General features: G+C 38.1%; 1 protein-coding gene across 2 annotated transcripts in view; it reads right to left on the bottom strand.

The window, feature by feature from the left end:
* Positions 1 to 2375: 2375 nt before the first annotated feature.
* Positions 2376 to 15519, bottom strand: part of gnas (GNAS complex locus) — a 98220-nt gene continuing 85076 nt past the window's right edge. For both annotated transcript variants that reach the window (XM_028811946.2, XM_028811947.2), the window contains exons 10-12: positions 6679 to 6809; positions 3817 to 3884; positions 2376 to 3685 (exon numbers count right to left, since the gene is read on the bottom strand). In XM_028811946.2, the coding sequence (XP_028667779.1) occupies positions 3539 to 3685; positions 3817 to 3884; positions 6679 to 6809 (346 nt within the window). In that variant the 3' untranslated portion in view covers positions 2376 to 3538. The remainder of the gene's footprint in view (positions 3686 to 3816; positions 3885 to 6678; positions 6810 to 15519) is intronic.

Genomic DNA, 15519 nt, shown 5'->3' with positions numbered 1-15519 from the left:
GTATCTACAGCATTTGAACGTGTCTGCCGTTACCAGCACGGAGTACGCCTCTCAAGTCCCGAGCGCTCCATCCACCTTTCTAACTGAAGCGGCTTTTTCTTCTTCCTTACCCAACCGTTTTTTCTGAAACCTAGCGCAACGATCCACTTCAACCGCAGATTCGATTAGTCTTCCTGCTATTCTACCTTTCGTAAAACGTAACCCAGTGGCATCGGGTAAAACGCCCCAGTTTACATACCAGCACAGGGGGATCCCTGATGTTTCCACTCATCTACTGTAGTTTGTGTTTTTATTTATTACGTTTAGCAAATTCTGCGATACTTATGTTTGATTACCCTTTTGTTATTTGATACACTGTATAAATCCCAGTGTGGACATTTTTTTTGCATGACCTTTGGAGGTCAGAGTGCACCATCAGCCATTGTACAGCACCCTTGGAGCAATTGGTGGTGATATACTATATATTAGAAGTTCATCCATCTTCCAAACCCTCTTATCCAGAGCAGGGCCACAAGAATGCTGGAGTGTATCCCAGCAAGCATCAGCCAGGAGGGAGGAACAATCCTGGAACCAATTTAGCATCACCAGTCTTAACTTGAAATAGTAACTGAGATGATCAATTGCAACACCCAACTTCCACATTGTCAATGAAGGTCCACCTGTTAGGACCAATGGGAACACCACAAATTTCCACCAGAAAGTGCTGATTTTTTTTGTGGACAGTAACTTTTACTTTCCGTTTTTGGCTTCCAGCCCGATTGACATATAGCAACCACTAGCTCTCATTCATTCTATTGCTTCTTGAACCTTGTTGATCCATGGTCACTGGGTGGAACTCTTAAGTCCACCTTGATATCAGCCTGCTCATGGCAAAGAAAACGCCTTCATTCTGAAAAGCATGTGTTGCAATCTTCAAGGCCAAGGGGTTATTATACTGTAGATGCCTGGCTGAAACTTGGGGCTTTAAAATGCAGAACCAGCACCAGTGGATACAAATTAAGGGTTTATACATAAATAGGGGTAGTAAAATAGATACATTTCACTAATTAACTAACTTAGAATATATGCTAAAAGTGAATTAACACAGAATTTCTAAATTGGGCAAAAAAGTTTGAGGACCACTTGCTCTAAACGGACCTGGATCTGAGTGAATATCTTCTGAAATAGACTTTCACCACATCCAGGTTGGGTCTGGGAATGCACCCAATCTAATGAAGTGTTTTTTTCTTTTCTTTCCTGAAAATACGGAGAAGGAGCCTATTGTACATTCTGGTCTAACCTTGTCGACTTTAATTGAAGAAATTTAAAATGATTTAACTTGGACAAACAGCCACAGTACAGGCATCACTGATGGTGTAAATTTGTTCTAGTATCCGCTACACAAATATTTCTGTTTTCATGACATCAAACTTGTGCGTATTCTCAGCTTGTGGCTCAATATCAGACAATTTCAAAATGAATTAGCTATTTGTGCTAATTTCTGCGCAACTCTTAATCAAATGAAGACATACTTTGAATACCTTCACAAGAGGCTTGTGTTGAACAATAAGTTTGCTACTAACAACTGTTCTTATAATAATTATATATAAATCTTGTTTTATAATAGTAACCTGTGACCTTGTAAACACTATATGCAGAGTTCTGAAAGAAAACCTTTTTTTGGACAGTTGGAAAAGCCATGTTAAAAAAAAAAAAAAAAAAAAAAAAAGATTTAAATCCAAACCTCTTCACTAAAAGTCCCACTAACAGAAATGTTATGGCTACCACATCCATGCTTAAGGAACTGCAGTTTGATATAAAAATTGAGATACAACAGAAGCACAACATTTCAGAAACTGGATCAACTCAACCTCACTTTAAAGCTTTTTACCACATCCTGTGTGTATAAATAGATATCCCTGGAAGGAACCGTGGAAAATGGCAGGTTTAACTGGTGGCTGCATGCATGCTGCTTTTTTTTTTTTTTTAAAGTTTTTTTTACCCAACTTTCAACCCAATCACGCTGATCTGGCAAAACAGGTTAAGAAGTGCTTCCAGAATAAATGATTTAAACCAGTGTATATTAAAAATGTTGGTGTGGAGATTTCCCTGTTAGGGCAGAGCTGATAATCATGTAAGTTGCGATTGCAAGCAGATATGGTTAAGGATAAAAATGCATCCTTTCAAATGAAGAAAAAGCAGTTCACAGCCCAAGAGTGATCCCAAGATTTACTATCTCAGTTGCCATGTTGGATGTCTTCCTAGTATCACTCTGAACAAAACACAAAAATAATCAGCAAGATGGTTTTCCCAAAATGTACCAACTTGGTATCCAAGCAAGGCAGAACTGAGCCACAAGAGGGGCAACACGTGTAGGAAAGACCCAAACACTAACATTGTCAATTTTTATAGCAAAAAGTTTGGTTTATGTAGAAACAAGCAATGTTTTGCATTTGGATAAAGATTTAAATGAGTTAAAGCTTAAAAAAAATTAAAATGAATGCTGCAGATTGTGGCCGCTTGTTGAAGATTCACTTTTAAAGTGGTTAAATTTGCACAATTTGTATTTTTCTTTTTACTAAACAGCGTTTTTCCTCCTTTTTATAAACCAGAAAAAACGAAACTACAGAGAGAGTGTCGCCCCGCGGTGGGCGGGCAGGGTCAGGAGCTGTACAGCGCAGTCAAACGTACTTTACATCTCAGCTCATTTTACAGGTACAGCCATGAGCAAGGCACAATGATCTCCTACAAGTCTGTTCTCAATAAAGTTGTACAAAATAATACATTTTACATATCTGTACAAGAATAATAATCCAGCAGGAAAATTAAAAAAAAAAAAAAAATAAAATAAAATAAAAATGAGAGAAGGACTGGGGGAGGGGTCAGTGTACAGAGGACCATCCAGTAAATGATTCTGGGGCATTCCTTCCATAAATGCAGAGCCACCAGTATATTCCCTGCACACACCAGACATCCACATTCCCCACAAATCAAGGGTCATGGGACACTCCTGGAGGGTCTTCTGTCCTGCAAGTCAGGAGGTTGTTGTTCTCCTACATTTGTGGTGCCTGCAGAGGGCGTGTGTGGTTGCGTGTGTGGGTGTGTGTATGTGTGTGTGTCTTGATGCAGGGGACAGGCATATCGCAGGGCAGTCTCAATCGTAGGACTGCCCAAAAAGCGTCTCTAGTAGGGCCAGGCTCCAATCTCCAAAGATGGTCATTGCTCCTAATTCCCGGACCCCCAGTCCTTGGCGTCACCACTTCCTCGGGACACAAGACGCTCTATGTTAACAATGTTAAGGTACGGATCCCACAAAGAAAGAATACACAAAAATGGCTGCTGAAGACTGGGGTGCGCCGTCTCAGAAAAGGGAAGGAGGGGGTGGGAAGCGGGGCAGGGAGAGCAAGCCAGAGAAGACGAGCTGGGAGACGAGGCTCCAATTCCAGAAAGACATCCGGATGTGGGCAAGTTAGTTCAGCTTTGTCAATTTAATCTGATTTACTGATGAAGAAAGATGTGGAGGAGAAGTCCAAAATGAAGACAGAAACTTCTTCCCCCATCACAACAGCTCGTACTGGCGAAGGTGCATCCGCTGAATAATGTCCCGACAGTCATTGAACACCCTGCGGATATTTTCTGTGTCCACTGCACATGTGAAATGGGGGTAGCAGTAGTGTCGGCCGTCGCCACTGGCTGTGCTGATTCTCTGAAATACACCAAAGACAAGGGGTTAGGAAAGATCCACTGAAACACACCAGATACTCAAATGGCACACAAGCAAAAATGCATTTTGGATTTGTTTTTAAAGTTTACTTATGACTTGCAATGACTACATACCAGAAACTCGTCGCGGATGAAATACTTGGCCCTTGTAACCCGAGGATCTTCACCTGGTTCAGGTGTTGCTTTAATTAGAAAGAGGGGAAAAACAAAGGAAAAATGATGATTTACTGTAGAACATATTGAGCCAAGAGTCATTGGCTCCCTCTAGCGAGTAAACAGGAATATGTTTTTGCCATAATCAGGGCAAAATGAAAGGAATACTCCAGCTATAAAGTAATACTCTAGACTGAGGAAATACTTTCACACAGGTCTGAACTTTTGAATCAAAGACCCACCTTCCCCCCCACCACCCACTCTTTGGTCAAGTGTCTGGTCTTCAATTGAAAAGCTCCACACATGAACGTCTTTTCTCAGGCTGCACAGGTATAATTTTCCAGGAGTATTTACTTAATATTTTAGCAAAAATGCATGTGTTTTGCCAGTTAAGTACATGGTAGGATGACTTGACATGTGGATTATGTGCTAAGAGTAATGTGAAATTGTTTTCATGTACGCTTTTATATTGCTTGTTACAATCCAGCGTTAGAATGGGAACAAAGGATAAACTATCAGAAAATATCACCTCTGTTCTCCATTAAAAAATAGATTAAAAAGTTGGCCTTCACTATTACTACTTCACTTACTATTTGGGGTAAGTAACATATGGAAAAAAATGTGTGTGGAGAGTTCCTATCCAGCATGCTCAAATATTCAGCACTTAACATAAAAATGTTTCGTTTGTGATTCATGCCAAATTAAGTTAAAATTCACTCAATTTACTTCTAAAAATTATTTAAACAGGATGGGACTTCCTAAACAGGCAAGAACAATATCAGTAATAGGAAACATCATGTTGGGTGGGGGACCAACAACAAACACGTACATAGAACTATTTGTTCTAAAGTTATTCTGAGATTATGAGTTAAAAGATTGGACTTAAAATGGGATTTAGTAATAAAATCTAGAGGTCTCACAGACAAGCCTCACTGTCACTATCAACTGTCATAACATTCAACTTAATTTCTCACTACACATTACAGTGTAAATGAAATGTATTTGTTGCCAGACCACTTGTGCAGAAACTGCATCAACTGTACAGGATATAATGAAACAGCAGACAAAAAATACTAAAGACAATTTTCAAAAAAGAACAATATATAGGTGCTGGTCATAAAATTAGAATATCATGACAAAGTTGATTTATTTCAGTAATTCCATTCAAAAAGTGAAACTTGTATATTAGATTCATTCATTACACACAGCCTGATTTCTTTTAATGTTGATGATTATAACTGACAACTAATGAAAGTCCCAAATTCAGTATCTCGGAAAATTAGAATATTGTGAAAAGGTTCAATGTTGAAGACATCTGGTGCCACACTCTAATCAGCTAATTAACTCAACACACCTGCAAAAGCCTTTAAATGGTCTCTCAGTCTAGTTCTGTAGGCTACACAATCATGGGGAAGACTGCTGACTTGACAGTTGGCCAAAAGACGACCATTGACACCTTGCACAAGGAGGGCAAGACACAAAAGGTCATTGCTAAAGAGGCTGGCTGTTCACAGAGCTCTGTGTCCAAGCACATTAATAGAGAGGCGAAGGGAAGGACAAGATGTGGTAGAAAAAAGTGGACAAGCAATAGGGATAACCGCACCCTGGAGAGGATTGTGAAACAAAACCCATTCAAAAATGTGGGGGAGATTCACAAAGAGTGGACTGCAGCTGGAGTCAGTGCTTCAAGAACCACCACGCACAGACGTATGCAAGACATGGGTTTCAGCTGTCGCATTCCTTGTGTCAAGCCACTCTTGAACAAGAGACAGCGTCAGAAGCGTTTCGCCTTTGGACTGCTGCTGAATGGTCCAAAGTTATGTTCTCTGATGAAAGTAAATTTTGCATTTCCTTTGGAAATCAAGGTCCCAGAGTCTGAAGGAAGACAGGAGAGGCACAGAATCCACGTTGCGTGAGGTCCACTGTAAAGTTTCCACAGTCAGTGATGGTTTGGGATGCCATGTTATCTGCTGGTGTTGGTCCATTGTGTTTTCTGAGATCCAAGGTCAACGCAGCCGTCTACCAGGAAGTTTTAGAGCACTTCATGCTTCCTGCTGCTGACGAACTTTATGGAGATGCAGATTTCATTTTCCAACAGGACCTGGCACCTGCACACAGTGCCAAAGCTACCAGTACCTGGTTTAAGGACCATGGTATCCCTGTTCTTGATTGGCCAGCAAACTCACCTGACCTTAACCCCATAGAAAATCTATGGGGTATTGTGAAGAGGAAGATGCAATACGCCAGACCCAACAATTCAGAAGAGCCGAAGGCCACTATCAGAGCAACATGGGCTCTCATGACACCTGAGCAGTGTCATAGACTGATCGACTCCATGCGACACCGCACTGCTGCAGTAATCCAGGCCAAAGCAGCCCCAACTAAATATTGAGTGCTGTACATGCTCATACTTTTCATGTTCATACCTTTCAGTTGGCCAACATTTCTAAAAATCTTTTTTTGCATTGGTCTTAATTGATATTCTAATTTTCCGAGATACTGAATTTGGGACTTTCATTAGTTGTCAGTTATAATCATCAACATTAAAAGAAATAAACATTTGAAATACATCAGTCTGTGTGTAATGAATGAATCTAATACACAAGTTTCATTTTTTAAATGGAATTACTGAAATAAATCAACTTTGTCATGATATTCTAATTTTATGACCAGCACCTGTATATCAGTAAGTATGCAGCCATTTTAAATAAACTAAATATCTGATAAACATAAAACACATTAGATAGAATAAACAGCAATCAGACATCACAAGCAATTTACATGCAACATTCTCCTCATCCAATTTGTAGTGCTGTAACTTACCATCATCAGGTGTACTGTAGCGCGCAAATTCAGGAAAGTAATCCTCAATTTTGGACTTTCCTGCCAGAACTTTCTCAGCCAGCAAATCTTGCTTGTTTAGGAAAAGGATGACAGAAATAGTCCTGAGCCACCTGAAGATGGGACAGAATGGGAAGGGAAAATTACATCTAAACAGACATGGGACTGATACGACTCCTTTTATTAAGGTGACTTGTCAGAGAAATCTAAGAGACAGCAGTCAAAGCAAGATCACATATCAATAGTTTCATTGCATCAGATTTCTAAAGAACATGACCTCTCCAGAACTTTGCTCCAAGGATCTTTGTTAGTTGTGTTATTTAGGGATTTTATTTAAGTGTGGCTTATTGCAATGCACGATCATTGTCATATAATAGGATAAAGTCACACCGCTTTATTTAAAATCAGTAATACTGCTAAATATTTTGTTCAATCTCAGCCCATAGCATTTTAAAATGGTCTGAACACAACTGACTTATTCTTTTTTGGTGTTGGGGGTTAGAGATTGTTGCAACTCTTCCTTGATTATGAATACTGTGGAGTTTAAATCAAATTTTATACAATTGCCAAGTTACAATTCTCATGTTTCTGACATTAGCATTTAATACTCCTATATGAATGGAGTCATTTACTATTGACCAAATTAACATATTCTGTTATTACTTATTTCTGTTATTGAATATGTGCTATTGTTTCAGCATTAATTCTACAACTCAACACAGTCCAAAGATTAAGAATTAAGCAAATACAAATCAATGTGAAGTTTATTATGCACAATTCATATGCTCAGTTTAAAAATGTATGTTATGTTTACTAACAACTACTTGAAAAATGTTGCTTAATACTGCAAGCCTGATGATAGCTTTTTAAACTAAAATATATAAACCTCTGAATTCAGTCAAAGTTTTCATCGATAACAGTTACAAAATTCCTTTCACTGTACACTTATGTAAAAGTTTTATGTTAAAATATAAAATATAACAGAAGCAAAATTAATGTGAAATAAAGCAGCCAGAATATACTGAAATATAATTTTGCCCCTGCCATGGATTAACACCACAGTCAGAGGGGTGTTTCTGTTCTTGCCCAATAACCACTGGTTGGTTAGGAAATTGATGAATGAATTTTATTGTTCAACCAGGGCTCTGTATAAAAAGACTACAACATTTTATATTCAAGTTAAAAATCAAATGCTTATGGCGTAATGACCTTGTGTGTGTGTGTGTATACTGACATTTACACATTCATTGTATATATAAGCTAACTCACTTACTGAATAACAAATTCTACACTAAAATTTTATTTTCAATGATTAAATTAGAAACAAAAGGTCAAAATTAGCTTTTTGTAATTTGACACTTTATGCGAATGTCTAAAGAAGAAAAATAAAAAACACAACGTTTGCATAAATATTTAATCCCCATGCTTTATTATTTTTTTTAGAGTCACTGTTTGCAGCAATGATAACTCTGTCTTTTGAGGCAGATATGTATACACCGTTAAGGAGTAGATTTGGTCAATTCTTCAAGGCATAGTTAGTTAATTGTACTCATCTTAGATTATGCTGCCATTCTACAATTTTCATATACAGCTGCAGAAAGATATGCTATGGTTGTGCCACTCACTTCTCTTTGAACACCGATCAAAAAGCTCTGTCTTGGTCTCATTTGACTACAAAACCTTCTCTCATATCACAACTAACTGCCCGTGCTTTTTGGCAAACACCAGACATATTTTCACAGGATTATTTTTTAGTAATGGTTTTGTGCCAACACACCTGATATGGTCTCATCTGTTAATTCAAATGTTGGGACACATTTTTATGACAAGTGAGTAATAAACAGAACTTCAGCAATGTATAGTACATTAAGTAGTACTGACAAGTTAGAAAGTTGCGTACTTAATACAGCTGATTCAATATGAACAGCATATATAATAATGCAGCATAACAGACATTGCATCTACAATATGATCATGGCAAGTAAGGGCTAAAAACACTGGAAAAATCCACAAACAAGTAAATAAAGATCCAGGGTTGGAAGTCTTTCTGGAGAAGAAACAAACCGTTACCCCCAAAATATTTCACATTTGCTTTTTTGCTAGATTTATATTGTTCAGAGTAAAATCGAATGAAAGTCGTTTTTATTAGAACTTGACCATATTTTTTTGGAACTTTTTGCAATCAATTTACTTTTTCTGTTAATGGACTATTCTATATACAGTGGCATGCAAAATGTTTTACTGTGAATAGAATAGTTAAGTGAGCAGAAGATGAACTGATCTCAAAAAGGCCATACAGTTAAAGATTAAACATTCTTTTCAGCATTTTAAGTAAAATGAGCGTATTTTTATTTTGTACAATTGTAGAGTGAAAAAGCACCATGCAAAAGTCTGGACACCCCAAGAGATTTGAGGCCTTAGATAACTTTTACCAAGGTCTGATATCTTAATTAGCTTATTACGACTATGGCTTGTCCACAGTCATCATCATGAAAGGCCAGGTGCAAATTTCAAATCTGTATAAATACTCTGACTTTTCAAACCTTGTCACAACAATCAAAAACTTTAGGCTTCTCTAAGGAGATGCTTAGCATTCCGAAGAATAAAGTAATTCATGCGCTCACAGCGGGAAAAGGCTATAAAAACATATCAAAGCATTTTCATGTAACCGTTTCCTCAGTTCGTAATGTAATCAAGAAATGGCAGGCTAACAGGAACAGTAGAGATCAAGTTCACTTCTAGAAGACCAAGAAAAATTTCCAAGAGGACTGGTTGTAGGATTGCTAGGAAGGCAAATCAAAACCCTTGTTTTGCTGCAAAAGACCTTCAGGAAGATTTAGCAGACTCTGGTGGTGCACTACCCTACCTATGGATTCTCCGATAAGGTTTTTTTTTTTTTTTTTTTTTTTTAACACTAGAATTATCAGAGCCTACGAAAAAACTTGTAGATCCGTCCCACCTTAAATCTCTTCTTAAATCCGTTTGCACCTCTCCACCATCGTCTTTTGTCTTCTAAATGTGCAGATAAAGACAAGCTGCAAACAGCCGACTATTCCATCCCCCCCACCGACTTAGAGCGTGCACGAACTTCTCCCAGCTCATGCCTTGATTGATTATCTGGGAGTGAAGTGGAGTTTTAGAGTGGAAATAATAGATTCATTATTTGGAACACACACATTTCATGTGTGTTTCGTTTCTACAGTAATCTGTGTAAACACATTTTTAAAACAAACGTTTTTCATATTCTAGTAGTAAATGACAAAATGTAGGCATAAACTATATAATGTATGAAGCCTGAAGTCCAAATATCAAAGAAACACTTTCACGAAAGGCACAAATATAACAGAACAAGTGTGCTTTTATTCAAAAATATAACTGCAGAAAAAAAAAAAAGCCGCCTTAGTGTGCGACATTGACACTCATTTACTATGACAGCCCCGTGGCGCAACAGTATCAGTTGCTGACTGGGAATCAAAAGGTCACGAGTTCGATCCTGCATGACTCCCTTTTGAGAAGGGAGTGAACAGCTCTTATTTTTACTATTTTAGAATAAAAAGATAAATATGATTTCAGTCTGTAACAGCCGGTGTAATTTATGATATTTGTAAAGGTTAGCTTTGTTTTTGTTTTTTTTTATTCACTTTCCATTCTCTCAGTCGCGTTCAGGATCCTTCCCTACCCCATCTGACATTGCTGTTTTCACATAAAGACGCGCTATAGCTCTGCAGTGTATCACGATACATACGACCACGTGTTTTTTTTCCCCCAATCTTGCCAGTCCCCACATGTTGCTGTATGCTGTTTCTTTTGTACTCCAGGACATGCAGAGGAAACATAATAAAGAGCAGTAACTTCAGCGCTATATGCAATCATCAGACACTCCCCATCGGACACTGCTGTTTTCACATAAAGACGCACTATAGCTCACCCAAGGAGCACCCTTCCTATATTTACGACATGTGTACTTGTTGCAGTGTATACACCTCTTTGTGCTATGGTTCCTATTACACTAAACAAGCACCTGTAATTTGCAGCTCTATTCATTATCTCAAAACAAATATATGTGAAGTTTTGAAGAAATCATTTTATGACGCGAATACAGTAATCCCTCCTCGATCGCGGGGGTTGCGTTCCAGAACACCCCGCGAAAGGTGAAAATCCGCGAAGTAGAAACCATATGTTTATATGGTTATTTTTATATTGTCATGCTTGGGTCACAGATTTGCACAGAAACACAGGAAGTTACAGAGAGACAGGAACTTTATTCAAACACTGCAAACAAACATTTGTCTCTTTTTCAAAAGTTTAAACTGTGCTCCATGACAAGACAGAGATGACAGTTCCGTCTCACAATTAAAAGAATGCAAACATATCTTCCTCTTCAAAGGAGTGCGCGTCAGGAGCAGAGAATGTCAGAGAGAGAGAGAGAGAGAGAGAAAAGCAAACAAATCAATAGGGCTGTTTGGCTTTTAACACTAGAATTACCAGAGCCTACGAAAAAACTCGTAGATCCGGCCCACCTTAAATAGCTTCTTAAAACCGTTCTCACCTCTCCGCCAGCGTCTTTTGTCATCTAAATGTACTGATAAAGACATGCTGCCAGCAGCCGGCTATTCCATCCCCCCAACGACTTAGAACGTAAACGAGCTTTTCCCAGCTCATGCCTTGATTGATTATCTGGGAGTGAAGTGGAGTTTTAGAGTAGAAATAATAGATTGTTATTTGGAACACACGCATTTCATATGTGTTGCATTTCTACAGCAATCTGCGTAAACGCATTGTTAAAACAGAAACGTTTTATATATTCTAGTAGCAAATGACAAATGTAGGCATAAACTATATAATGTATGAAGCCTGAAGTCCAAATATCAAAGAAACACTTTCACAAAAGGTACAAAAAAAAAAAAAAAAAAGCCACCGCCAAAAAAGTCGCCTTAGTGTGTGACATTGGCACACATTAGCTATCACTGCTTCCATGGCGCAACAGTATCAGTCGCTGACTGGGAATCAGAAGGTCATGAGTTCGATCCTGCACAACTCCCTTTTGAGAAGTGTTCTTATTTTCACTATTTTAGAATAAAAAGATACATTTGATTTCAGTCTGTAACAGCCGGTGTAATTTATGATATTTGTAAAGGTTAGCTTTATTTTTTTTTTTAAATTCACTTTTCATTGTCTCAGTCGCGTTCAGGATCCTTTCCTACCCCATTTGACACTGCTGTTTTCACATAAAGACGCGCTATAGTTCTGCAGTGTATCACGATACATACGACCGAGTGTTTTTCCCCCCAATATTGCCAGTCCCCACGTGTTGCTGTATGCTGTTTCTTTTGTACTCCAGGACATGCAGAGGAAAGCATAGTAAAGAGCAGTAACTTCAGCGCTATATGCAATCATCAGACACTCCCCATCTGATACTGCTGTTTTCACAAAGATGCGCTAAAGCTCTGCAGTGTACTTGTGGCTGCATTGTCGTACCAATGCTTGCGAACTGAAGTGTCTGCATGCACTTTTCGTGGTAGTACACGTGTATTTTTTAAGTATGCCCATGTAGCTCAAACACAGGAACATATGTTGATGTAAAAGTATAACAAAACAAGTGCACATTTATTCAAGACTATAACCGAAGAAAACAGAAAGTAAGTTACAGTAGGCGGTTGATATGACAGCTTGCGTGGTGGAATGCTAAGAACTGCTGATTTCCATTCCGTGCTATATAACTGTTAACATTTGAATCTGATGATTGCATATAGCGCTGTCTTATTCAGTGTGCGCAAGAACATGCAGGTGGCCAGTTGCTGAGTGCTACAATGCACATTTTAAAAAAAGAAAGACAAATATACGTGACGTTTTGAAGAAATCATTTTATGACGTGAATAGTACCAATCAGAAAACATCGTCGAAGTAATGCAATATTATTTGAAAACGAACAGCGTCAGATCGGATGTGAAGTTATACTGGCGCTGTTTGAGTCATTTCAGAAGCTGAATAAGCTGAAAAAGCTCCTGTTCTGACTCTAAGTAAAAAAGCATGAATTAATCAACAGAAATAACCGCGATTGACATTTTAAAGTTAATGATTTACAGTGCATACCAATTTATAAATTTAATATCCGTTTGAGGAAAAAAAAAACCACTTTCTTCAAAGCTGAGAATCGAACTCGCGTCTCTGTAGCACGGTAGGGCAGCTGTGCTCCAAGCCAGCAAACCGTAGCGTTAAGCCACAGAAGCTGTTGTATCATCCTTGAACCTTTTGTGAAAGTGTTTATTTGATGTTTGGACTTCAGGCTTCACATATTCTATAGTTTATGCCTACATTTTGTAACATTTATTACTAAAATATGAAAATGTTTCTGTTTTAGCAATGTGTTTACACAGATTACTGTAGAAACGGAACACACATGAAACGTGTGTATTCCAAATAACGATCTGTAATTTCTATTCTAAAACTCTAGCAGTTTACTCACTCCCAGATAATTATAATCAAACAAGGCATGAGCTGGGAAAACTTAGTGAACGTTCTGCGACGGTGGGGGATGGAACAGCCGGCTACTTGCTGCTCGCCTTAATCAGCACATTTAAAAGACAAAAGAGAGGTGAGAACAGTTTTAAGGTGGGCCGGATCTACGAGTTTTTTCGTAGACTCTGGTAATTCTAGTGTTAAGTATGCAAAGCACCGCCGCACAAAACAGTTGCAATGAAGGCAGCAGCTCACACCCCCTCCGTCAGGAGCAGAGAATGTCACAGAGAGAGAGAGAGAGAGAGAGAGAGATAAAAACAATCAAAAATCAATACGTGCCCTTCGAGCTTTTAAGTATACGAAGCACCGTGCAGCATGTCACTTCATAAAGCAGCTGCACAGAAGGGAGCAACGTGAAGGTAATCTTTCAGCATTTTTAGACGAGCGTCCGTATCGTCTAGGTGTGCGAACAGCCCCCCTGCTCACACCCCCTCCGTCAGGAGCAGATAATATCAGAGCAAGAGAGAGAGAGAGAGAAAAGTAAGTTGGGTAGCTTCTCAGCCATCTGCCAATAGCGTCCCTTGTATGAAATCAACTGGGCAAACCAACTGAGGAAGCATGTACCAGAAATTAAAAGACCCATTGTCCGCAGAAATCCGCGAACTAGCAAAAAATCTGCGATATATATTTAAATATGCTTACATATAAAATCCGCGATAGAGTGAAGCCGCAAAAGTTGAAGTGCGATATAGCGACTGATTACTGCAGTACCAATCAGAAAACATTGTCGAAGTAATGCAATATTATTTGAAAACGAACAGTGTCAGATTGGGTGTGATTTATACTGGCGCTGTTACTTAGAGTCAGATCAGAAGCTGAATAAGCTGCTGTTCTGACTAAGTAAAAAAACACGAATTAATCAACAGAAATAAACGCGATTGACATTTTAAACTTACCGATTTACAGTGCACACCAATTTATAAATTCATGTCCGTTTGAGGCTACAAAAAAAACAAACAAAAAAAAAAAAAAAAACACTTCCTCCCCAGGGGAAATCAAACTCGGGTCTCTACGGCGTGGCAGGGCTGCCATGCTTTGAGCCAGCAAATCTCAGCGTTACACCACGGAAGTTGTTGTGACATCCTTGAACCTTTTGTGAAAGTGTTTATTTGATATTTGGCCGTCAGGCTTCACACATTCTATAGTTTATGCCTACATTTTGTAACATTTATTACTAAAATATGAAAAAGTTTGTTTTAACAATGTGTTTACACAGATTACTGTAGAAACAGAACACACATGAAAAGCCTGTGTTCCAAATAACTATCTATTATTTCCACTCTAAAACTCCAGTTCAGTCACTCCAATATAATCAAACAAGGCATGAGCTGGGAAAACTTAGTGAACGTTTTGCGACGGTGGGGGATGGAATAGCTGGCTTTTTGCTGCTCGTCTTAATCAGCACATTTAGAAGACAAAAGAGAGGTGAGAACGGTTTTAAGGTGGGCTGGATCTACGAGTTTTTTGGTAGACTCTGGTAATTCTAGTGTTAAGGCCAATACCGATCACAGATTTTCCTGTTATTTGATTGGCCGATTCTGAATCCGATTTTTTTTTCTTTATCCCTTTAAAAAAAAACTTTTGACACTAAGCCCCTATATTAAAAAGTGTCTTTTTATAATTAACCTATAGACCATAGGTGTTAACTCTTCTTTTTTATTAACAAAATGAACTTCTGTTGGCTTATTGTTCAGTGGCCATAAAACACTAAAAAATAAAATTTCCTTAAAATGCATACTTTAAAATATGTATAAAAATATTTATCCATAATACACATGGCATAAAATAAAATGCTTCTCATAATTACAAGCTGTCATATTGTTTCTTTTCTTCTGTAATGTACCCATCTGAAAATGAAAATTTTGGCACAGTTCTCATAGTCCCCCAAGCTAATCATCATCAAAAATCAAATGAGCAATCCCCAAAATAAGAACTGAAACACTTATAGCTAGCTATAAAAAATGTTTACATTTGATACTTTCCATATAGGAATTTATGAACCTCCTGGACTCTTTTGATTTGAGACAGCTCGTTAATCAGTCTACACATAAAGCAGGTCATACGTTAGACTTAGTAATTACTAAAGGACTAAAAGTTGATATAAAGCAGGTCATTGATATTGGTCTATCAGACCATTTTCTTCTACTTTTTAATATAGAAATAATGATAGAAAACACTCATGAGAAGCATATTGTTAAAAAACGCTTCTTTGACTCATCAGCAGCTTTAAAACTTACAAACATTCTAACCAATCAGTCCGTTAATAGTGCCAACTATAATAGCGAGGAGAAAGTAAATAGTAAG

This window comes from Erpetoichthys calabaricus, chromosome 10 (assembly GCF_900747795.2).
Source record: "Erpetoichthys calabaricus chromosome 10, fErpCal1.3, whole genome shotgun sequence".
In the NCBI taxonomy this organism is placed as follows: domain Eukaryota; kingdom Metazoa; phylum Chordata; class Cladistia; order Polypteriformes; family Polypteridae; genus Erpetoichthys; species Erpetoichthys calabaricus.
The sequence above is the reverse complement of the archived record's forward strand: the minus strand, read 5'-3'. Positions and strand labels throughout refer to the sequence as shown.